This window comes from Crocuta crocuta, unplaced genomic scaffold, assembly GCF_008692635.1.
Source record: "Crocuta crocuta isolate KB4526 unplaced genomic scaffold, BGI_CrCroc_1.0 scaffold44, whole genome shotgun sequence".
Lineage (NCBI taxonomy): Eukaryota > Metazoa > Chordata > Mammalia > Carnivora > Hyaenidae > Crocuta > Crocuta crocuta.
The window spans coordinates 6,358,109-6,383,623 of record NW_027530179.1 but is presented as its reverse complement, the minus strand read 5'-3'; the positions used below and the strand labels follow the sequence as shown (position 1 = coordinate 6,383,623).

At 49.6% G+C, this 25,515-nt stretch overlaps 1 protein-coding gene across 4 annotated transcripts in view; it reads right to left on the bottom strand.

Annotated features, from left to right (window-relative positions):
- TRERF1 (transcriptional regulating factor 1) overlaps positions 1–25,515 on the bottom strand; it is a 206,204-nt gene that overhangs the window by 4,204 nt on the left and 176,485 nt on the right. For all 4 annotated transcript variants that reach the window (XM_077764957.1, XM_077764959.1, XM_077764960.1 and 1 more), the window contains 8 exons: positions 23,357–23,741; positions 22,593–22,659; positions 20,850–20,989; positions 20,614–20,717; positions 19,027–19,102; positions 11,006–11,094; positions 9,030–9,140; positions 2,384–2,587 (listed from right to left, as the gene is read on the bottom strand). In XM_077764957.1, the coding sequence (XP_077621083.1) occupies positions 2,384–2,587; positions 9,030–9,140; positions 11,006–11,094; positions 19,027–19,102; positions 20,614–20,717; positions 20,850–20,989; positions 22,593–22,659; positions 23,357–23,741 (1,176 nt within the window). The remainder of the gene's footprint in view (positions 1–2,383; positions 2,588–9,029; positions 9,141–11,005; positions 11,095–19,026; positions 19,103–20,613; positions 20,718–20,849; positions 20,990–22,592; positions 22,660–23,356; positions 23,742–25,515) is intronic.

Here is a 25,515-nt window from a genome sequence, read left to right as displayed (position 1 = left end):
AGGGGACTGGGGGACTAGACCCAGCACCTCTAAGAGGGAGGGCCATTGGGCCATTTCCCTTCTGTACACCGTACTTTTTTCCCATCTGTAAGATGAGGGAGTTGACCGGCTTCCAAATGATTTTTTAAATCAGAAGTCACCCTCCTCCTTTTCTTTTCTTTACTTTTATTTAAAAACAAACAACCAAACAAAAAAGACAAATCAGGTCTTGCTCAACAGCTCTAAGTTAAAACCAGAGGTGCTTTGGCTGAAATAGACACAGCACCCCAGAAGCTGAGTCCATTTGCTCAGCTCGATCTCTCCGCCCAGGAAGCCCTGGAGCCCACACAAGAAACACAGCTGGAAAGACACAGATCAGTTGCTCTGATAAATTGTGTATATTACGTTCAAGCCTCCATCAGTAGCCAATTGTTGATGCAATGTTTAAGACTCCCGAATTTTACAGCAGGGTGACGAAGAGGAAGGACTGGGGCAGTGTTTTGAGGCTTGCCATAAAGCAGGCTCTCCCCACCTCAGCTCTACTAACACCTGGGACTGGATACTTTCTGTTGGAGGGGGGCTTTGTGGCGTAGGACGTTTAGCAGCATCCCTGGCCTCTACCCAGGAGAAGCCAACGGCACCTCTCTAGGTATGACCTAAGTGTCCCCAGACATTACCACATGGTCTTGAGGAGCAAAAATGATTCCCAGCTGAGCACCACCGCGTCAAGGGATGCAGTCTACTTCCCTAAATTCTAAGAGCCCCGACTTCAGCTTTTTAACCACATCAGTACCCACTGCGCTGTGGGTGGTTTGCTTTGTGTGAAGTGCATGAGCTCTGTTTATGGTCTTACAGGGGGAAAAAAATCTATGGCTGATTTGGCAAACCAAAACCTTCAGGGTCAGGCAAGGAATAAAACCAATATGCTTTTTCCCTGTGAGTTTTAAAAATCATTAAAATACATCCAGCCCGCTGAGCATTTCTGATCGGGAGAAGTGAAAGATGACTTCCCACTCAGGAAAGAATTTACCATACACATAACTACGAATTGAGGAAACAGTCAATTTCTAAACAACTTCACCCAGAAATACTGTCATTTAAAGTCACGTCTTAATCATCCCCGAACGGAAATGCTCTATACGAAATGGAAATAATGGAGTGATTCTTCCAGGTCATTAAACATCAAAGACAGAAACAAGCTAGCAATTTCTCATGTTTTCTTCAAAGCTAATGCAAAATGTAGATTCCTTTTTTTCTTACTTTTTCTTTTTTTTAATCAAATGTAAATCAAATGAATTTCTGCTTTAGTATCTAAATATTTTAAAGACTCTTGCTTTCTCCGCCTATGTGACAGACTCATTAAGCAGCATTCAATACACTATGGAAAACACCATTGTCCTATATAATGTATAAGCAAAGAAAAACACAAGCAACTTGGGAAAAACAGGGCTTCTCATAAAGAAGCAACATTCTCATCTTTTTTAACACCTCTAGAACCTGCCTGTACAGGTGTGCCCAGCTTTAAGAAATCCGATTCGGGAAAAGTTCAGTGATTCAGGCTCGTGGGGGACCCATGAGGGGCTGAAAGTCTAAAGGTAACAACTTAAAAAAAAAAAAAAAATATATATATCCTTGAAAATATACTGGGAGCCTTAGACCAGACAGGCATGGATACTCTAAGGCCTTCCATAGTGTGAAGAATGATACAACGGTGAATTTGTTTTATTTCAGCTAAATGATAGTTCCCGTGTACTTGAAAAGCACTAGGTTAAATAATTACACAGGCTCCCTGTGTAATCATGCCAGTTTACATGATTAATTTGTTTAGTAAAAATTTTTTTGTTCTCCCCAAAGAGTACCAAGGTAAAAATTTAGCCAAATCTTTGTAACGCTTCTCTCAAATTTCAAATTAATGCCATTTGAATGAGTATCACTTTATGCCATAGGAAATGCAAAGCCTTCCAGACAGGTGAGATGGCAACAAATGGAGGCAAGGTGTTAGGAAAGGACAAGCCTTCTCGGTGGGCTCCCCACTCAGGGCATTTAAAATGCATGCTTACAGGGCCCAGAGGGGTGGAGAGGCACCAAGAAACAGGGGGCGTTAAGTTCTGGAGGCCAAGGCTCACTGTAGAGCCAGGTGCCATTTAAGAGCTCTGGATCACATGCTTTCTGAGCGTGGGGACCTTCTCCATGTCCCCTGAGCACAGAGCATAGCCATATGTGCCTGCTGAATAAGTAAATGAAAACAAAGGAAGAAAATCCCGGTGACAGGACACTCTTCTGTCAAACTTTCATTGTTGAAAGTGCACCCTTCCTAAAATGTGTGGTCCTTAAAGCCAGGCACAGCCCACTGCCCTCTCAGTCACGGGTCCCCGGGGAGGACAGAGGACGCAGGGACACTTACTGCCCCGCAGTTGGGCATCTCACAGATGAAGGAGCTGGAGGGCTGGCCGAGGGCCTGCAGGGGTGGCCCCTCCGCGGGAGCCAGCAAGGGGCCTGGCGGTGGCTCGGGAGACTTGGGCACTTCGCTCTCCTCTTCTCTCATGGACTTCCGGTCTTCTTCCGGGTCCTCCTCATCTTCCTCTAACTCCTCTTCTTCTTCACTCGTCTAGTGTTAAGGCAATAAAAGCAAAAGGGGGGACAGCCCCAAATAGCATTTTTAGTGATGAACAGAGCCACCAGCTAGCAGAGGAGAAAGGCGCTGGACGTGGGGAGGGGGTGGGGGTTCTGCCCTGGGAGGGGGCTCCGGTGGTCTCTATCAGGTCAGTCACTGGATGCTTGGGGCTCTGAGGTCGAGAGTCCCGCTGCCTCACTTTGGGTCCCTTCGCTGCTTCTATAAAAATATGCTAAGGCAGGGAGGAGAGACGTCTGTGTATAGAGTTTCTCCTTGTTCAAGACCAGCAGACCTTGAAACGGATTAAAACTCGCTTGGGAGCCTCTCTGTCTCCCCGGAGCAGGGAGGGGGGTTTTCAAGCAGCAATGGTCTTAGGGAAACCCCTCTTGGAGAGAAACTAAAGCCCTACATCATGATCTGTCTACGGGCGTTATGATACTTCCACGAGTGATGGCCCAGATGTCTGCTTTGACCTGTGGCCTGTGGCAAGCATGTGGCACAGGGTGCTCCGATGCGCCCCTGGTTGCTCTTGGCAGAAAACAGAATGGAAGAGTGAAGTGCAATGACTTTGAGGAGAGAAAAGGGAAAGGGGTATCCCCCTGGACCCCTCCCTTATTTTATTGATTGACTGATTGATGGATCTCTCATCATGGGCTTGGAGAAATGCCTCTAGAGGCATTCTGTGAAAAAGACCACGAAAAATATTTTCTGTGACTGAACATCCTTGTGGCTACTGTGTCCCTTACTCCTCCTTCAGAATAGCAGTAGGTGGAGGACAAAGACGGTCTCACCTTCCCCGGGGTTAACAAGACAGGAAGTCACAGGAACAGCCTAGTGTTGTACTGTGGGTAGATTGGGATGGAGGACAGGGATGTAGGAGGCCCTCATTCTACTTCCTGCTTAACTACCTACCCTGCTTTCTCTGTCCTCATGGAAAGATGCTGGCTCTCTAGGCTGACAGAGGACCGGGGACCAGGGAGAGAGAGTTCCAAGTTCCATCCACCTCATTTCAGCTTCTATTTCACCGCCCTTCACAGTGTACAAGGCATTTTTGCATTTGCTGGATCACTGACCGAGGTGGGAGCATCCTCATTTACAGACAAGGAAACAAATGGCAGGTCCTGCTTGCCCCTGACCCTGACAGGTCATTTGTGTCTGCCAAGCTCTCTTTAAAGCACGATGTGGGCTCCGGTTTGGTCGATCCCAGACAGTGATGTAACTCTGGGTCAGACTACGATTCTCGGAACCCAGAAATGAGAATTTCCGAAAAGGATGAAGATTTCTTTTTTTCTTTTTTTTAGTGTTTATTTTTAAGAGAGAGAGAGACAGAGCATGAGTGGGCGAGGGGCAGAGACAAGAGGAGACACAGAATTCAAAGCAGGATCCAGGCTCTGAGCTGTTGGAACACAGTCCGATGCAGGGCACGAACTCCTAAACTGTGAGATCGTGACCTGAACCGAAGTTGGACACTTAACCGACTGAGCCACCCAGGCACTTCATGGATGAAGATTTCTAAGAGTATAGTAGGACCCTGGGATCCAGAGACAATAAGCACTCTTTCCAGTTTGGATTCGAGGCAGGGGAGAAAGTCAATGCCAGTAAACAGGGGGCATTTAACACTCTGTCATGGTCTCATTGTTGTCTGCATTTGATATCATACACATGCACGTTTGAAATGATGTAGTGACAGAGTGTACTTAAGACATGGCTTCAGTTTTCAGTGGGTTAATTACGATTAAGTAGTAATGATTACATCTGCTCAAATACTTCAGTGAGTACAGACGTAGGCCCACTTTATTTTACAGAGTGATTCAGCACATATAAGCTGTAGGTCACTTATTCTTATAGAACACACAGGCTGATTTTCCTTAAATGGTCTTATTCCCATATGAATCCATCATCTTTATTTAAAAAAATTTTTTTAACGTTTATTTATTTTTGACAGACAGAGAAAGACAGAGCGCAAACGGGGGAGGGGCAGAGAGGAAGGGAGACACAGAATCTGAAGCAGGCTCCAGGCTCCACGCTGTCAGCACAGAGCCCGACGTGGGGCTCGAACTCATTAGCCCTGAGATCATGACCTGAGCCGAAGTTGGATGCCTAACCGACTGAACCACCTAGGCACCCCATCATCTTTCAACCTCAAGGAGTTTCATGTAAAACCACATTATGTAGAACTCTAATGGTTCCCTCCATTCCTTTATAGAAATGGAAATTTGTGGACTCAGGAATCAGTTTAGCAAGCAGGCCATGGCCTATAGCTTGGCACTTAAAATAGATTATACAGTAACTTTAATGACAATGGCATTTGTTTTACAGTGCTTGCTATAATTACGATGTTCTTACAACACCATTTTTGGGGGCTGAAAAACTCCTCAAAGAGACATTCCATGGAGCCACAAAATTATAGACTAAATTATACTGTCCTGTGATTACATGTGTCTCTGGAATGTAGATAGGTTTTATTTCAACTGGCAATCTATACATGTTCACAAAATGATTTGTCGTCAAGCCATATGGCTTACCAAAGTGACTAAGAGATACAAAGAAAGATAGGAGGACAAAAATCCTAAGATGTACAACTTTGTATCAACAAGTTGGCCATTTCACGATGTATTGTGAAATGAAACATTGAGTAATAGTCCAAAATTGGTAGAAGGTGGGCAAATACAGGATGGGGAGCTGGTTACATATTTAACATGGTGCTTAAAGCCTTAAGTGTCTGCAATAAGGGTTTCTTGAGGAGGATGATATTCTTATTTTTCAGGGATGCAAATGGAATTCGCATTATGAGACATTTGTTAAGTTAAAATACAAATAGCTCAAAGGCCCAAATTTACTCAGAGACACAAAATTGAGTGTCGCCAGCACTGATGATGATGATGATGGGGATGAAAACATGTTGAATGCCTGCTATGAATCAGGTACCTTCCCCCCCTCCCCCACATAATTGCCAGTGCTCACGACAGCCCTGTACAACATTTTCTTTTTCAAACAAATAAGGAAACTGGCCAGAGAGCTACTTTCCCCAAGGTCACATAGCTGGTAAAGAAGCTGAACTGAGATTTGAAACCTAAACCATCTGATTTCAACACCTCGGCCTTCTTTATCTATTTATTGGCCCTGCAGCAGATGTCCTCAGTCTGTACATAGTTTGGATTTTCAGCCCAAAGACAGAGACCCTAAACTTCTCACAACCGATAGAAACAGCTGCCTGTCCATGTTAGAGGGCAGCAGGCGATCTCCCAGCCCCCCATCGGTGGACCGTGTCGTGGTAACTCAGGTGCTTAGACTGTGGGTGAGCTTTGCCCTCGGAGTCCTGACCACCATCTTCCAACGTCAGTAACTTCTGTCACTTGGTTTCTTGAGTTGTGCTGAACTGTGCGCACAACCCGATCCACAGACCTGCCCCGAGTGGGAGTGTGCGCATGGGCAGGGACAGGAGGATGTGATCAGCACACTTTCCTCCCATAACCTTAGTAGAGGGCACCTTGGTCCCCTTCTTTTGCCTCTAAGGTAAAAGGACCTATGATGACCTCAGGCTAGAAGTCTCCGAAGCGGAGGAGGCTGGCCTCGTGGTTACCTATGAAGCAGCCATTCTTCACCAACCCTCTTCTTCCTGTCTCCCCACAAAAGTCCCTGAACGACTTGAGCGTGTTCCATCATGTTCCATTTGGGATGGACACTGAGGAACTACGACCGGGAGAGCTATCCCAAGTGTCCAGGCTGGCCCTGAGGACAAAGGGCAGGACTCCTGTCCCAGGGCTGTGCCTTCTACACCCTCCCCATTCCTTGCACGGTCTCGATTTTTCATCCCTGCTCTGGAAACTTCCCTCAGGAGGCTGACTGTGCCTTCACAGAGCCTGAAAGGGAGCTGCTGAGCTACCATGCTGGCCTTAAATCAAGAATTTTTTTTTCTTTGTGGGCCTGAGTCATCTCTGCACGTTGCTTTTGGTTCTCCTCAAGGTAATAAGGGTGGGGATGCTCTTGACCCAGCTTAATACTGGCTCCTGGTGAATAAACCCAAGAAGGTGTGGTCCCTTGGGCATCGTCTTAACCCCTCCTCCTTACTCTGAGGCTACGTGCGTGTCTGGGCCTTTCTTTCTATTTTTTAATTTATTTAATTTATTATTTTATTTTATTTTTAAGTAATCTCTACACCCAATGTGGGGCTCGAACTCACAACCCTGAGACCAAGAGTCGCACACTCCACAGACTGAGCCAGCCAGGCGCCCCACACCTAGGGCTTTCCATGCATCTCCAAAGCCCTGCTGGCCCAAGATGGCACCTCTTCCTTGCGTGGTAACATCTTCCTTAGCCGCAGTCCCTGTCCTGGATTCCCCTGTTCACCTCCTCTCCCTGCAGTGAGCTCATAGAGGGATTGTTGCCATGACCCACAGTGACTCCTATCTGGGAATGATGTTCACTTGATTCATTCAACAAATATTTAGAGCGTCTCTATTATGCCAAGCACTGTCCTAGGCACCTGGTATCAGCACCAGCTGGAAAGGCATCAGTTTGCCTTAGGAAGCCATCTCCTCGGATTTTGCCCGCTTCCAAAATGTGACTCTGACAGAGCACAGAACATTCCAGAACTGGAAAGGATTTTCCAAATCACCTAAACCATCTGCTCCGTTTTATAGGTCAGTAAGCTTTAGGAGCCAGGTCCTAGGTCCCCAAGGCCAGGATTCTTCATGCTTCCTTGTTCATTGTCTATCGGCTCATCTGGAAAGCAATGTTCTCTGCGACCTTGGGAAGCCATTCCCCTCTCTGGGCCTCAACCTCCTGCCTGTGAAATGATGGAGCTGGATGAGAGAGAGGCCTTAAGGCCCTCTTGTCTTATGCTGCTTGTAAACACTCTTGGGGTTCACACTAAAGCGTCCACTTATGGGTGCCACATTGTCCCAACTTTAGTATATGCTCCGGGGCAAGGGGGGAAACAGAGGCCAGTAAACATCCCTGATCACCCACAGCACTACACACCTATTGCTATTTACATCATGGGAACTTGACTGCTTTTAGCTGACTGAACCAAGAGAGGCCACGTTGCTTTTTTTAAACATCAGGCCATGAGTGAGAACAACGCTATTCGGATCCAAGACAGCACTACTTAAACGACTCACACAAAAGGCCTGAAAGCAGGAGACCCCGAACAGAGAATACCATCATCTCGGATATAGATGTCGATTTTTTCCTGATACATGGGTCTAAATGTAAATTCAAATATGTGCGTTTATTTCATAGCTAGGTTCATTCTTAGGTCTCCAAGGCCAGGTAGGAACTTGGGCCTTGAAGCATTAATGAGTCCCAGTGTTTTTATACTTCTCTAAGAGAATTTGCATTGGATTGCTCTTAAATATTAGACAGGGAATCAGGCTCAGACAACACACTCACCAGCCATTTGACCGTGGCTAAGCTACTTAGGTTCTGTCCCTCAGTTCCCTGCCTCACAGACTGGCTTGGAGGATTAAATGAGTCAGTATTGGTAAAGGGCCCAGCCTGATGCCCGGCACACAGAAAATGCTATGTTAAGTGTCAGTTAAAGAAAATCACCGACAGGGGCTAACATAACCGGGGCACAAGTGGGAATGAAAGTATATTACAGACATTCACAACATTAATGAATCCAAAACACTTTCCCCAGTGGTGACAGCGTGGAGTTTACTAATCTGTTATAAGACACGCCACGTTTACACACACATGCACGGCAGGTGCACGACGTGTGGAGAGGAGACTTTCCCTGGCTATGGACACAGGAAACGAAAAGAGTGAGTCACAAGGACGAAAGTGATAGTAATTACTGAAGCCACACATTAGGGCCTCAGAGAAGATTTCAATGTCTTTAGCCTTGAGTGTGCTATGTCTTTGGTGTGTACTTGACATGCAGACAACTTCAGACTGCTGCCAATGAAGGAAATCAGGCTCGGGGATAAATGGTGATTAAGGATTAGAATAATACACATGATGTTAACTATTCCTCGATAATTGAGAGTTCCTAGAATAGTCTAGAGGCCAAGGGTCCTCCTCAGTCATGCTTAATGGAAGCTGTGGTAACACCCGAGGGCTCTGGTCCTCTGGCCAGTAGCAGCTATGACATGGACGGAGCAGAAAGGATATCTTACAGGGTCAAGGGCACCCACTTATAAGCCATCAAGTCAAGGCTGAGACCACTCTGGCCTCACTCCCCGGGGCCTTCCTGCCTTGCAGCGCAGGCTAGCCCTTGCCTCTTGAACTGAGTGCTGAGCTACGGGGCAAACTTGGAGCCACCTTCCTTCTGCATTTTTATGCCAGGAAGTTGAGGCCTGAACCCTGCAAGGGGACGGGCCCGTCACCCACTCACCGTGGTCACCTCGGCGGCAAAGCCGAGCCAAACACCAGCCACTGACTGACCTGGGTGAAAGTTGGGGGCGGGGCCCACGCAAGCAGGTTCACTCACCACAGAATCATCGATTTCTGCCAGGCGTGTCCGGTGTTTCCGCCCCAAGCGCATTATCTTTTTCCACGTGTAATAGTACTCCACACACTGAGCCACCGTCTTAGACTTCACCTGCCAGGAAAGCCAACCCCAGATCAGCTCGACAGTGGGCAGGGTGCCAAGCCGCGAGCTTTTGTGGACATTTAATTATGTAACGGGTAATAGGTGTATGCAATTCAACAAAAAAACGTGTACAGTGAACAACCTCCTTCTCATGCTGTGCTCCCTCCATCCAGGTCTCACCCTCCCCACCCCTGTTGCACAGCTAACCCCTCTTCTTAATGTCTCGGGTATCATTCCAGAATCTCTTTACGTATATACCAAAGAACACGAGACTATACTTCTCACAAAAGGCAACACACTGTATATGCTGGTTTGCAACTTGATTTTTTTCCCCCCACAATATAGCCTGGAGATTTTTTTCATGTCGGCCCATAGAGAGCTCATTCCTTTTTTTAACCCATAAAGCAGCACGCTTTTTCATTTCATGTGCTTGAGCGTATCTGGCTCTCCGACTGGTTGACCTTCAAAATCTATTTATGAAAAATGCTCCTTAGTAATCGAACAGGAATGTAAGGCAAAAGTGACGACGGCAAGAGCTTAGTTTCTGCAGGAAACAGGCCCTGCCCTGTCTTCCCCCAGGGGGGCAAAGGTACATGTATTTTAAAGAGGAAAAAAAATGCCTTTGTGTAGTTCACAGATCTCCAAGTTCAAGAACGTGGGCTTTCTGGAGGCAGATCAAAGGCTGGCAATGCTTGCGGGAAGTGGGAAGCCAGCCACCCAAACTGCGAGATGAAGGAGGTCCCCCCCAGAAGTCGTCTCCTTCTGAAACTGCCCCCTTCACACCAATTGGTATCTTGAGATTCTACACCAGAGTCGCTCAGGGAGTGAGGACACTGTCTCAGAGAGCACTTGCTGGAAAGGCCGTGTTGCCTGACAAGCACGACACAGGAGTCCGTCACCAGGCGACAAGGTGCAGGCCTGTGAGGGGTGAGGCCTAGGACAGGTCAGTCCTGGGGGAGGGGGGCTTTCTCCTCAAGAAAGAGGAGAGCATGGAGGCTACTGAGCTTACAGGGCAGCAAAGAGCATGGTGGCCTCCAAGGTAGGGAAAGGCAGGGGTGAATATAGATTTGGAGAGGGGGGCAAGCAGAGGAAAGTCTACCTGTTCTGATTCTCATCCACCAAGGAAAGTCCTAGATTAAGGACAGGAGACATGTACCTGGTGGGTGGCGTCGGCCCAGCCAGTGAGAGCTGTTGCCTGTGACTCTGTTCTCCATGGACCTGAACATCTTAATGAGCTTAATAACACAATATGGCTCCATTGTTCATTGATTTTCTGAAACACTGAGTCATTTTAACTTTTAGCCTAAACCACCTCTCAGCCAATTAAGGCCTGTTAAGTTCATTATCTGCTGCAAAAGTGCTATTTCATCTGTGTACAAGAGTTCTATTTTGCTGTGAGATGCTGCATGTACAAAGTATTATTATTTTTATTATGACTGGCATTATGATTAGGGGCCCAACTCCAGAAACTCTGCTACTGGCTAGGGGGAAGGTGCATATCTTCCCTTCTCTAATATCTCAGAAAAGTAATTTGTCAAGAACATGATAAATCTGTCAAATATACACAAAATAAATCATGTACATTGTAAACCAACAGCCTCCGTTCTATTTATTCTGATAGGCTACATAAATTCCACATTTTTATAAAGATAAAAATAACTCCCCACCATGTCCAAATAATTGAGGCCTCCTTCTCCCCCACAGCCCTGGCACCAGGATGCCACCCCTGTAACAAATACCATCTTTCACCAGACAGGTAGGAGGCATCCTTTTCATGAGCGTGTTAAACCAATAACCAAATATTTCTGTGTGTCTTTAGGTATATAACTTCCCCAATTCAATTTCAAGTGAGCGAAGGGAAAAAGCATGCTTACCATCTTCTGTACAAAAATAAAGTCTTTGCTGTAAGTGGCTAGTGCTTTGTTAAACAGTTTTCTTTCTAGGGAGGTCCACTTGTCCGAACCTACAATAAAACAAATGTAAGAACACAGCACAGTTCTCCTTACTTTTTGGTGCTGGCTTAGTTAAGTCACAAAACACAACTGGTTAGCAAGTGGTATTAATACATATGCAACTCCCAACTCCTGTTTGAACCAAAAAAATCCAACGTAGTGTAATGGTTAGCAACTCTAACACCTGGGTTCAAATCCCAGCTAGGGCCTTGACCTTGGCAAGTTACTGAACCTAAGGCTCACTTTTGTTACCTACCACTGGGAATCATTCTAATCGTCCTCAGGTTTTGCGGTGTTTGAGAAGGTTAAAGAAGATAATGCACCAAAAGCGCTTAGCTTAGTAACTGGAAAACAGTGAGTGCTCAACACATTGTAGTTACAGTTTCTGTGTAATTATGATGTTCACGGGTGTAAGCATTCATGTGGCATTGCTTCTTGAGATTTGGCGGTTTCGGCTATCTCCACCCTCAAGCTGCTCACCATCTAGTGGGGAGACAAACCAGGAGGCCATGGTGTTCAAAGTGATGGCTGTGATGCTGAGATAGAGGTCATGTACCAGTGGGGCACAAAGAAGCAACATCACACTTAGGTGAGGGCCAGGCTTTTAGGCAGAGAAAACACCTGGGCTTTTATTTTATTTTTTTCACATTTATTTATTTTTGAGAGACAGAGTGTGAACAGGGGATGGGCAGAGAGAGAGAAAGAGACACAGAATCTGAAGCAGGCTCCAGGTTCTGAGCTATTGTTCAGCACAGAGCCTGACGCGGGGCTCGAACCTACGAACCGTGAGATCATGACCTGAGCCAAAGTCGGATGCTCAACCGACTGAGCCACCTGGGCGCCCCTGGGCTGAGTTTGAAAGGACACACAGAAGCAATTCAGGCAAGGAGGAAATGGAAGGGAATTCTGGGGAGGAAAAGGGGCTGAGGCAAGAGTAAGATGATGGATCCATTTATTCATTACATAGGTATTTTTTAGGTGTCTACTATATGCAAGATATCACGCTAGGAAAAAAGAAACCAAAACCCTAGCATCTCTAAGCGCTTACTACGTGCCAGGTTCTAAGTACTTCACAGACATTAGTTATTTGGCTCCATCAATAACCCTGCAAGATAACTGTTACCCATTTTACAGATGAGGAAATGGGGATGTTCAGAGAATGAGCAGTAATCCAGTAGGGTTCACCTACAGGCTTCTGGCAAAGAGAAAACAGATGGGGCTGGAGAGGTGAGCAGGACCAGCCCCTGACAGAGCTGCAGACCAATGAGGAAGAGGGCCCCCGCAGTGCTGGGTTGGTGCATCTGTGTTGGTGGCTGGACTTGATTTTCACATTTTTCCCCTTCCATAAAGGAGAAAGCAGGATATGCAGATGATCACACAGAGTGGTCCTGGCCTGTTTTGCACAAGAAATGAGGGTTATTCCTAAGATAAGTCCTATTTCTGGGAGCTCCAGGGAAGGCTCTTTGCAGAAAACTGCTTCATTTTTCTGGTTTTGTTTTGTTTTGTTTGTATTTGCCACATCTCTAATTCTTCAGATGGTGCACGGCTGGGCCTTTGACTTTGACATTCCTCCACTTGTCAGAGCTGTAATCCCCCAAACCATAGTACTTTCCCTCCTAACCAGGATAAGCCCAGGATTTCCATTGCGCTATGGTTGACTGCTGAAGTTGAAATTGCAGGAAATCTGAATTGTTTCTTCCCTTGGAAGGTTCAGCCAAAATTAGTGAATCAGGCTCCTTGACAGAATGTGTGAGTCAGTGACAGAAACTCAGATTGCTGAAATAAACACCTTCTCTGTGTGACTCGGTGACAGGTCCTCAAGCCAAGTGCCTCTGGCTCCAACTCAAAACATGCTCTGCAGGGTTGGGCTAGTGCAGAGGTCTAAAGCATGGGGCCACCATTGCCTGATTTCTTTGGTTTGCAAGTTTATCTCTTTACTTCCAGAAGGAAAGCAGCTTTGTGATTAATTCCCAACAGAAAGAAGCATCTTCCAGAGGTTCTGGAGGCTGGGACATTTTTGGTTGTGCACCCATCGCGACAGGAAGGAGAAGAGAGTCTGAGTGTTGGAGAAGCTGTGCTGGGTTGGACGTGAACAGAGGGTTGGGGTTCTGGAATGGTCCCATAAGTGTTCCTCAAATTCTGTCTAATATTCAAGGCCATGGGGTCCCAGCTCCCATATGCACCCCTTGCTCAGGAGCAAAGGTAGAAAGAGACAGAAAGGACTAACCAACGGTTTAGCTGAATGACCAAAGGGCAGTCAAGGTTCTTTTTAGATATCCATCAAAATAACAAAGAGGTAACAGGAATCAGAAACACAATGATGGAGAGGGTGCCTGAGTGGCTCGGTTGGTTAAGTGGCCGACTTCAGCTCAGGTCATGATCTCACAGTTTGTGAATTTGAGCCCTACATCGGGCTCTCTACTGTCAGTGCGGAGCCCACTTAGGATCCTCTGTCCCCTTCTCTCTCTGCCCCCCCCCCCCCCCACTGGTTTTCTCTCTCTCTCAAAATCAATAAATAAACTTAAAAAAATATATAATGGTGGAAGGGATCACAATGGGGACATGTCACAGCAGCTGTCCCTGGACAAGCTACCCCACTGCAAGTCTAGAGCCCATGCAGCTCTGGGCTACAGCTCAGATGGGGAATCATGCAACTGAATCAAGAAGAATCCTTTCTGCTCTCAGCCAGACTATACATTTCCTGAAGTTAGAGTGTGGCTCTAAGACCTGGTGGGACACTAACAGGGCCATGCAGGCTTCTAAGGCCAGCGCCCAGCCTCTATGGTGGACACACTCCCTCCCACACCACACCAGGAGTGGAATCGTCATGTGATTACCGCCTAAGCAGCAGTGTTACATGACCAGGTCTACTTTTCATGTTCTATTCATTTTTGAGAGACAGAGAGAGAGAAAGAGAGAGAGAGGGAAAGAGAGAGAGAGCAGGGGAGGGCCAGGGAGCTTGTGTGCAGAGTAAGAGATGGCTCCTCTACGTAGTCCTCTGGGCTGCGCTTTAGTGTGCAAGATAGCACTGTGTACGTGTGTCTGTCCAACAAGCTTGTCTGTGAAGTGACAGGCAGAGGCAGGGCCAGACAAGCAAGTCCATTCTCACACTCACACGACAGCGGGCTCCGTCCTGATCACGAGATTGCCCACGGGGCTGGGAACCCGCCCTTGCTTGGGCTCCTGCATTGGCTTTGGCCTGGGAACACCTGAATATGCTCTTCTCAGATAAGGTCACTATGTTGTGATAAAAAGGGGTAGCTTTAGTCAGGAGACCACAGGCTGCAAATCTGGTTCTGCCACTCACTACTCCTGTGGCTTCGGGCAAATGTGCTCAACTTCTCTGGGTCTCCGTTTCCTTTTCGGTGACTGACGGCAGCGGTTGGTCCTAAGTAGGTACATAATGAATGCCACCGGCCACTTGGAGAAGAGATTCCGAGTCAGCATAGGGCTACGGGACACACACTGTCCCCTGCTGATGTCAATTAGTGGCACCGGTGAAGGCCGCGAGTCCTTGCTGATATTCTTTGTTCTGCGTGTGTATGATCCCACAGCCTTACTCTGGGCTGCTGGGAGTTCCCTGCCCCTGAATTCCTTCTGTAATCCTCTCAAGGAAAGGCTCAGGCATCTCATTCCTGGAGACTCTGATGGGAGTGCTTTTCTTATTTTTAGACAAGGTTCTAAGCCAGCCCTTGCTGGATACTGTGTCTTGGACAAAGCCCAGGATAAAATGCAAAAGTGAGGCAGGGGGCTGCCGCTAAGCCTCCCCTTGCTCTGCCCTTTCTTCCTCTTCAGGATCCCTGCCGTCCACACAGCATGCACACAGGGTTAGTGGGCTGACGTTCCCCCGGCGCTCATTTGTACTACCTGGGGACTCCTGGCTATTGGGCTGTTATCAGCAGGGGCCCCTAACAAGCCGATTAAGGCTAATTACAAGGGGTCTAATTAACTGAGGAAACTGGTGCTGGAACAGTATCCAGAGGAAAAATGTTCTGAACTCCAGTTGCTGGGAAACAGGCTCTGGACTGTGGCTAAATCTGGAGTGATCTATAGCGAACCCAGGGAATTAAAAAGAGACCTGGAGGGGTGAGAGAATTGGGCACGGAATCTTCTAAAGGGGGCCCTCCTGTCATCCTTCCGAGACTTAAAAAAACTTTTGTGATGGTGCCCTTACTGCACAGGCACAAGGAAGATATGTTCGTGGTAGGAAAAGGGTGGACTGTTTTTAAATCAGATCTTCGGGGCGCCTGGGTGGCTCGGTGGGTTGAGCATCAACTCTCGGTTGCAGCTCAGGTCATGATCTCACAGTTCCTGGGATCGAGCCCCACTCCAGCTCTGTGCTGAGAGCGTGGGGTCTGCTTGGGATTCTCTGTCCCTCACCTCAAAATAAACTTAAAAAAGTTTTTAAATTAAATCAGATCTTCATTTCTGTGAAAGGTTTTCCACGGTGGGTCAAAGGATGAATGATTTTCTTAGGGGTGGAGAGTGAAGTTGGCTGATGCCAGAGAACCCCCTGGAGGTAGAAGGGAGGGAGGCCTCCAGCTGAATCCAGCTTGCCCGCTGCCCCTTTCTTGATGAGACCTGTATTGGGCAAAGCCAGCATGTAAGTATTATCAGGTCCTGCCCTTAGGTGGCCACTCTCCAGCCAGAGACATGAGCTAAGAATGCCTGGAAAATGACATCACAGCAGTGTTTCTTGCAAAGCATTCTCTCGAGTGCGTAGTTCTGTCTTCTCGTCAAACTGGGCAGCTTCCAAGACTGAAAACAGGCCTTCCCCAACCGAACGGGTGCTTCCTCCAGGCATCCTGCAAGTCTGGAGTCAGGATTTGGAGCGTTTGGGGCCCGGGGAGCACCTGGGCTGTGTGGGAGCGAGACAGTGGCCTCTGTCAAGCCCTTACCAGGAAGCCTAAGTAAGGCCAGTGTCTGCACCCATCTGAGCAGTTCAATGGAAAAACCAAGGATGCAGCGAGTCCCTTAATCACAAGCAGGCGTCCTTCTCACCCTGCCTCCCCCGGGCTCAGGCCGTCCCTGCCTGATCCAACTGCTAAAAGGGAGAGCCTCTGCAAACTGCTACCCACACATGGGTGGAGGGTGCGGAGAGAGGGCGGGCCCAGTGCCTGGGCGTAGATTAGCCTGCCGGGAGCCTCTGCGACAGCACCTTCCTCCAGGGATCTTGTGCTGGGCTCCTCCAAGAGGCCTCCAGATCTGCCCACGCACTCTGGTGTCTCTCCTGGGCCCCAGCACTGGTCACTTTTTCCTTTTCTTACTGTATGGCTTGAGATGGGATGAGAAAAGTCAGGAGTAAAGTCAGGGAAGTGATTTTCCCTGGCCTGGGTCTCTGGTCTCCCCCAAACTTGTAGCCTCTGTCGTTCTGCCTTGCCTTCTGGGCAGGGAGCTGGGGTGACTCCACACTGGCCATAGCCATGGAGCCAAAGTGAAAGGCGATCCAGAAGACAGTATCCCGGTGATGCTGACTTGACCCCGACACAGTCCTATTATAGAGCAACCCAACAGGGCTTGGTACAAAGGCCAAGGCAGGACAGGGCCATGGGGATGGGATCCGTTCATACCCTGGAAGCCAATCGAAGGAAAGAGGTAGTGGTGGTAACTAGGGCATGTGATGGGGGGGATACTCGGGGGGCCTCCTCTGGAGCCTGGAAGGGAACTAGTCAGCCCAGACTTCAGAGACCGGTGACCTCCGACCTTCTGGCTCATAGTTCTACAACATCTCTGGGGCCCAGTCTGTGATCACCTCCTGGAGAAGGCAGATGTCTGGCAGGTATAGGCAAGTCCCTTTTCCCTGGGGACACACAGCCAGTGGAATACCAACCCTTCACACCTCAGCTCCACCTCTCTTGCCTCTAAGGGTCGAAAGATTCCAGGAGGCAACAGAGTGCTTCCTGGTCTGCCCTTGGGGGGAGGAGGCCGAGGGTGGGGAACACTATAGCTAGGGAACCCAAAAAATCTTAGCAGAGTTTAGGGGCTTTCAGTTACAAAATTCTTACTATTATTTTAGTGTTTTTGTTTTGTTTTGTTTGGGGGTAGGGGCTGGCCTCTAGTCCGTAGCTTTCCAAATTTTATGATGTCACGTCACACACAAAACCATGCAATGCTTGCTAAGTATGCCGGGAAGAACTGGAGGGAATTTGGGTCTCAGATGAGGTTGCTCACAGCCGGAGCTGCCCTAGCCCAGAGGCGCCGGCCATCCCGGTCACGCCGAGGGCCGAGGGCAGTTGCAGCAGATGGTTGGGAAGTTCCTTGTCAGCAGCCATCTCACCCACTATATAAAGAAGCTTGAGACAGGCTCCAGGAGGCTGGACAGTCTGTCAGAGTTTAATGGGCAGCAGATGACGCTGGGAATTAAGAGGATTGAATTGTTTCCATGGCAGATTAGAGAGAACTCCCACATCTTCCTACCCACACTCGGGGCAGACACCACGCAGGAAATGATGGAGACAAGATTAAGAAACTGGCTCCCTTAGGCCCTAGTTAAATGATGGATTTCTTATCCGCGGGTCTGTTTTGTGCTTGTCTAGTTCCAGTAGCGGCCTGTTTGGGGACAGTGATCCAGAGGCGGACATCCAGGGCTGTCTGTGCTCAGGTGGGTGGCTTCTGAGGCCATTCCCACTGTGATGACAGGCAGGAAGACTGGCTCTTGGGAGAAGCACGTTAAGTGAGGCAAAAGATGGTGGGCACAGGGGGGCAGGGGCAGGCCCATCTGTAGAGCAGCCCTCACCTGAGGCCACATCTGGCTATTGGGACCAAGGACTAGAAAAGGGATGACTAAGTCCCCAAGCCCACTTAAGGATTTCGCACCTAACTCTGCAGGGTGTGGCCAAGGCACTAAAGGAAACTTCAAATGATTATCAAGGGAGTTTTGGAGGATTCAGCCCCTGAAGATTGCTCTGAAATAGACAACCCAGGCAGGCTCGTGGAGCGCCTCGGAACGGATGGGTCTACCAGTTACTGGAAACTAAGATGTGGATTTCAACTTCATTTTGTCACCTCAGGCCTCCCCCCCCACCTCCCCGACCATCTGTTGCCTTCTCTTCTCAATGATTTTTACTACACTCAACTCTCAAACATGTTTTCTCCTTCCCCCCATTTTGGTGATGCCATCATTAACCCACACCCATAAAGGACACACTGTATATATGGGTATATATGCCTGTATGCGTATATTATGTGTACGTGCATACATACATGTATATGGCTGCATATATATGCCCATATATATGTACAGTATATGCATGTTTATAGTATCTTTCTCCTGCCGTGAGTGTGATCTATTATGGAATGACTGCTTCCTCCTCAGACTCCAAGCTGCATGAGGAAGGGCTCTATCTATGTCTGTCATAGTCACTGTTTTATCTTACTACTTAGCACAGTTTCTTGTACTTAGTACAACAAATGCTCAGTAAATGATTATTCAATAAATGAATAATAGCTACTAGAATATGCCATGCATTGCGCTACACAAGGACTATCTTTAATTGTCACAAAAAATGCTCCAAGGGATGGAGTAGGAGCCCCATTTCATGCACAAGGAAACCAAGGTTCCAGAAGGCCAAGGGATGCAGGCAAGATTTGATCCCATGTCTACAGATTCCAAAGCCGAGTTGCTGCTGAGCTGTCATCTCCATGCTGTCCCCTCTGTGGTTCCTCCCCCAGTGTGTGCACCAGTCTCACCGCCACACATGCAGGCACCGACCACTGTCACCCAGCTCTTGGCACAGCCACATGGGGCTGAGCCCACACAAAGAGCCAACAGTACCCAGCCAACAGACACAACTGTCCTGCCAGTGATGCCCCGGGGGGCCTCAAAGTCACAAGCAGCAGTTAGGACAGGACTGGTCTGTCTTATTATTAAAAAGCAACAGCACCAAACATGCAAAGAGCCCACTCTCAAGATGCAATGGGGCACAAGGCCCCTGGAGACCTACCGGCATAGTGGTAATTTGCTAAAGGGTGACATTTTAACCTGACTGGCTTCCGCAGCAGCAGCATTTCCAGAGCAGCCTGCAGACCCGAGGGAGAGAAAAGGCATGAGTCAGTAATGCGTCCGTGTGTCCTGGAAAGACCATCACCTAACAGGGAAAAGGAGTCAGCACTGCAGAGGCAAGAGTTGGGGGTACCAGAGGAAAAGCAGAGGGAGACTCCCCTAAGTGAGGCTCCCTTTCTGGCCGGCGCCCAACGGGGCTCACTGCTCAAACATCTCCACCAGCCCGTGCCTGTGGCCGGGGGTCATGTTAGAGAAAAATACAGGTGGCAGTTGAAACCCCACTCCTTCCTTAGTGGAGGCCCCAGCCTCTGAGAGGTGGTAGGGCCTCCTCTGAATGGAGACTGAGTCTCTGGGGAAAGGCACCACAGAAATGAGTGGGTGGTTTGGAACTGTTTTTGCAGAAAAATCACATTTCATTACAATTTAACATAAACAGTTGTATTAGCAATAACTGTACTATAGTATGCGGTACTTTCCAGAAAAGCCTAGCTAATTAACCCTTTCAAATATGCCCTCCTTCAGCCCTGTTGACGTTTTTAAAAAAATGGCACATGTGGAGTTGGACAGTAGATGGGTTAGGGGCAGAGCCAAGGTCTAGAACCTTGCTTCGCTAAGTGTGGTCCGTGGATCGGCAGCATGGGCATCTCCTTGGAGCTGGTCATAAGTGCAGAACCTTGGGCCCTGCTTCCAGAATTGCTAAAAGAGAGTCTGCATTTTAACAAGATGACCCAAGTCATTTGTGTGCCCATGAAAAGTTCAAGAAGTGCCTTCCTGCCACACTTAGCTTAAAGGATTAAGCAGAGTTCGCTAACATTCTAGAAAATCCTTGAAGACTACCAACAATCTCATGAACAGGGAGTCCTGGGACATTTGTTTACTTCCACACTTTCATAAAATCAAGAAGCAGGAGGCTAGATCTGGTACAAAAACCCTGTGTTTACTGAAGGGGAAACTGAGGTTAGTGATGGCATGCTCTTGCCAGGAATCCAGGTGGACCAGGCAAATGGTCAGCTCCGGATCCCAGGAAAATGGCACTGAAGGTCTGGTTTGGGGACACCAAAGACCTGGGTCAAAGGTGGAAGAATGTTGGTGCACAGGCAACACCTCATTTTGGTTAGGGGAGAAAACCTACAAACACCAAACTGACTTCCATAGGAGGGAAGAAGAATCGCAAGACAGAGAGCCCAAGTCTTGTTTCAGTCAAGACTTCTATCTCCTATCACCGGAGGTTGGTTTTCGGATGTGAATTACGAGACAGCTACAACGACGTTCTAATTTCCCTAGACAGATGTGACCATAATTATTACTGAGGAACAGATGTCTAAACAGCAGTCCAACTGCAGGTCCCCCCGAAAGGCTTTAAATCCTCACCCACTCAACGAGCTAAGGAACACGGTGGCATGTTGACTGGTCATGATCTCAACAACTGGCTCTATGGTACGTGGGACAACACAAACTCAGGGAAATACTTTACAGAACTCTGACGTGAAGAATATGAACCGGGAGGCCTCTTTTCACAGTTTCTTACCATCACATCACCTTTGGCCTCGAAGAGAGAGTGCAAAGCAAATTCAGAATTGGTCCCTCCACCGGGCAACGCGCTTGAACAGCATAAATCCAGGAGATTCTCCACTGTTGGGAACAATGAGAGGCCACGACATCAGAGAGAGCTCAGTCTCCTGGACAAACACACCGATCGTGGAGTCTGAGACCCCTGTGAGAGGATCAAGCCTTTTCCACCCAGTTCTTCCCACGGGCCAATACCTCTTTGCTGGAGGTCATGGTTTTCCAGCTCTGGCCAGGGCTTCCATACCAGGGTGGCCTTGTGTGTGTCCTGGGCCAAGGCGGAGACATCCTGAAGTTCTGGGATCTCTGCTTGGAACCTCAAGCCAATGTTGATGCGTCTTTAATGACAAGAAAGAAAACAACAGTGTGGTCTTCGATATGAGGTCAAGAGCAACTGTCAGGAACTTGAAAAAGAAGGAAACCAGTTCCTTCAGCGGGAAGAATGCAAGGGCATTTCCTCCCAGTGTGATCCTAAGATTCCAGGCATGGCCTTTTCACTAGGATAAGGAACAGCTTTCGGATCAGGGAGACACGGTGGTGGGAGCAGGGGAGAAGTCTGCCTGGAGCGCCCCAGCTGCTGTAACGGAGACTGGAGAGAGACAGGGAGGCACGAACTGCAACAGCCGCCCAGAGTATGGCCGAGGGCACCATTTACCCAAGCAAAATGGAACAAATACAATGGCTGACTGTATTTGTTATCCCTTCCACACCGCTTTCACCTTAATTATCCCCTCTGAATTGCACAAACACCTGTGAGGTGAGCAAGGCAGTGACAACGAGTCCCACCCAACAGGTGAGTTAACTAGAGCCTAGGAAGGTTAACGTGATCAAGGTCAAATAACAAAAGGGTGCTGGAACTCAGGGCTTCTGATTTCTGACTCCATGTATTTGCCACAGTACCGCCTGGTATTTTTGGTGCTCATTTATGAAAACAGCACCTTTCTCTCCCATTATACCCCCCACCCTCCACCCCCCAACTTGAGCGCTCAACAAGCCTGTCTGGAGGCCCAGCCAAGAATCCTAGAGAGGGGATGGGAAAGCAAGGGCATCTGGATGGAGCCTTGTAGAGAGCTGGGGACCCTGAGAGGGCTGCCTCAGTGTCACTGGGGATGTGCAAGCATGTGACCACAACCAAACTGGCTCATGCAGCTGGATATGGAGACACTAGGTTCTCTGAATACAGGGCTTCATGCTTTTGCTATGCACGTGGTCTTTGGCAAAAGCCTTGAAACCCCAGTACTTGAGAAATATCCGGATCCTGTCATTTCTACAACTTCTCATTCAGTTGTACTTCTCAAAGTTCTTTATCCTTGGGGTGTCTGGGTGGCTCAGTTGGTTAAACATCCAACTTCAGCTCAGGTCATGATCTCATGGTTTGTGGATCCGAGCCCTGCGTCAGGTTCTGTGCTGACAAAGCATGCCTGGGATTCTCTCTGCTTCTCTCTCTCTCTCAAAATGAGTAAACTTAAAAAAAAAAAAAGTTCCTCATCCTCAGCTGAGGCTTGTTCTAAAAAAACCAAAAAACAAAAATTGGTGGGGGCCCTGCACAGCTCAGGCAGTTGAGCATCTGATTCCTGATTTCAGCTCAGATCATGATCCCAGGGTCATAGGATCAAGCTCCAGGTCTGGCTTCTCGCTGATCATGGAGCCCACTTAAGGTTCTCTCTCTCTGCTCCTCTCCCCTACTTGTGCATGCTTTCTCTCTAAAATAAAAGAATTTGGAGATGCCTGGGTGGCTCAGCCCGTTAAGTGTCCAACTTTGGCTCAGGTCATAATCTCATGGTTCACGGGTTGCAGCCCCACATCAGGTTTTGTGCTGACAGCTCAGAGCCTGGAGCCTACTTCAGATTCTGTGTCTCCCTCTCTCTCTGCCCCTCCCCTGTGCACACTCTGTCTCTTCCTCTCAAAAATAAACATTAAAAAAAATTGGCTTTTTCTTACGGTTCAACATCAATGGTCTGCTCTCCAGGCCCTGGGGTGACTGTCACGTTGCTGCCATCGATGCTGTCTGAAGCACAAAACCAGAGGTCAGTGGTCAATAGGAAACGATACTGAAGAGACTAAAGCAAATGAGCAGTGACCTACCTCAACAGTCATATGAGGACCCCTCTCCCATCCAACCCATGCCAGAGTTACTCCCTGCAGCCTCCAAGGATCTGGGTGGTGTGTGATGCTAAATGGCCTAGGGTTACTCATGTCTCACACAGGGTAAGAAGTCAGCAGCCCCACTCTGCTCTGTAAAGCTCAATGTTTCTATGCAGCCATTCTCACTCTAGAAAGAGATACCGACTACCTGGGCTCTCCGTGCTCCATCTTTAGGCAACACGTGCATAACATGTGGAAACCCGGCCTTGCAAATAATACCTAACCCCATTTGTAGATTTACTTACTACACTTATGGGGGGAGGGGCTCAGACGATTACCCACGGCACATGCTCAAGCAGCGTGGGCGCGCTTCAACTGTCTGCTTAGGCCCAAGAGGCCGTGATGACGGCTTTGGGGTCTCCCCAGCCGGACTGGGATCGCCTTGGGAGTAAGCGCCGCACACTTAGTCTGTCTCTGGCACCCAGCACCAGGGCGTGCTGCACAGAGCGGGGGCTACAGCAGAAGCTGGTAGGGTAAAGGCGCCCCACAGTAGGAAGGGAGCCCCTCCTGCAGCGCGGGGACCCGGCAGGGCCAGGCCCCGAGGGGCAGCGGGGACTCACTGGAGCGGCACAGCAGCACCCGCGGCGTGGGCGTCAGGGGCGTGAGCGGCAGCTGCGGGTGGGCGCCGGGGCCGTGGCCCGAGATGAGGACGTTGCTGAAGAGCCCCGAGCCCTGGCGCACTGGGCTCAGCATGGGCGGGGGCGTATAGGGGGGCAGCTCGTGGTTGGGGTCCAGGAGCAGGTGCTCCCCCAGGACGCGCGGGGAGCGCAGCTGGCTCTGGTAGAGGGTGGCGCCCGAGTAGGAGGCGGCGGGGTTGGCGGGGTAGGAGGGCGGTGGCGGGATGAAGAGCGGCTCTGGCCGGTGCCGGAACTTCTTCTTCTCTGGCAACGTCCGGACGGGTTCCTCGGCTTTGGCCGCGCCCGGCTGCTGCTTCTTGGGAATTTCCTGGAACGGCAAGAATGGTCCCCTTGGAACACTCGGGCCTTCCCGGCGGGCCGTTTCCACAGGTTGAGGGAAGGGGAGCGTCCGCGCTAACGGGGACCCCCGTCCACTTGTCCGCACCCCCTCCCCCCATCCCCTGCCTTGAAAAGCAGCCCCATCTATTTCCCACAGGGCGAGTTCCCTCGGGGAGAAAACTGGGTTGGGAGGAAATCCCTACCGTCTGGAGAGGGATGGGGGCGGTAGGAATGGTGGGTGGGCAAGAAAGAATAAATTCACATTCTTCATTGCTTATCACCGCATTCCCATCTGGTGAGCCCAATCCCGCGAGTGGGCCCTTTAATCCCCCACCGCTCCCAGGGGACAGACGTCAGGGACAGATAACACGTGTTCTGAGACGGGGACAGGATACTCTACAGAGGGAAGCTGGGCAGAGGCCGTGGCGAGGGGGACGGGCCTAGCCAAGGCTCCCAGGCCCGGCTGCCCCCCACACGGGGCTCACCTTCGAGGTAACCCGGGCTGAGGGAGAGCCATCTATGGTCTTTAAGGCCTCCTGCTCTCCTAAAACTGGATTTGGTCGAGCTCCCCCTTCACCAGCCCTCACTACGCCCCCAGGACTGGTAGCTCATTTGCAGCCAGCCTTCCTCCTGCGTTGCTTCCTGTCAGCAGTGTTGGTTTATCTTATGGCAGCGGAACCAAGCCTAGTCTGGAAGGAGGCTCTGCCACATGGATACATATATACTAATAAGTAAACATATGCACACAAATAGATAAGCAGGGCATGCCAAAGCCAAACAGAAACAGACTTGGCTTGTGTGCCAGCAGCAGCCCTGAAGAAGAACCCAGAGCAGGGTGTGGCCAGGGAGGCCACAGTGTGGGGTTGGGGGAGGCAGCCGGGGTACCTGCAGGAAAGTTCTGGGCAGTCTGTGGCACCCTCCCAGGCCCTGCAGGCCAGCGCCCGTCACAGCTGTGGTTCCTGGCAATTCCTGTGCACAGGGTAGCATCCAGTGGGAGGCAGCAAGGGGTGATGGGAAGGGCTGGCCATGGTCATGTGACCCGCTGCCTCCAGGCCATGTGACATGCTCCAGTCACCCCTCAGCTCTGGGCTCCTCTCCCTCTGGGCTCCCAACTGCGGCCCCTGATGTTTCTCCCTCAGTTTCACTGTCTCCTGGGGTGCAATCCCGGCCCGAGGAAGGGAGTCCAGGGGAACTGAGAGGTGGGGAAAGAAGGAGCAGAGGGCTCCTCCAGGCTCCCAGCTCACCCCCAGGGGGCTCTCTTTAGGCCAGAGTGCCACACCCTGTCTGCTCTCCCCACCAGAGGGCTCCTCACCACCGGAAGCTGAGGCGGGGAGAGGGGTCTGAGGAGACTGGGAAGAGGACGTCTGTGCCCCTCAAGCTGGGGAGCAATCCTGAGGCTTTATATACCCCGTTCCTGGGTCACTGATGAGGCCACCTGAGCACCAGCAGACCTCGCATGACTTCAACCCTGTGCTGGAATCCAGACCTCTGATCACAGGGTCAGAGAGGTCCCCTTGGGACTTCCTCTGCTTGAGCCCCTAGTCCTGTCACTCCAACTCTCAACCCTGGGCAAGGTTCTGAGACCCTGGGCGAGGGGAGCCGCCCAGAATGTCAGCCGTGAGTGTCACCTGAGAGGAAGCATTTGCACGGTTCCACCTCTACCGAGCTATTCAGACTCTGGAGGCGGGAGCACCCACTGAGGTTTGAAAAGCTCCCTTGAGCGGGGAGATGATGAGTCCAACCCCGAGCTCAGGGGAGAACCC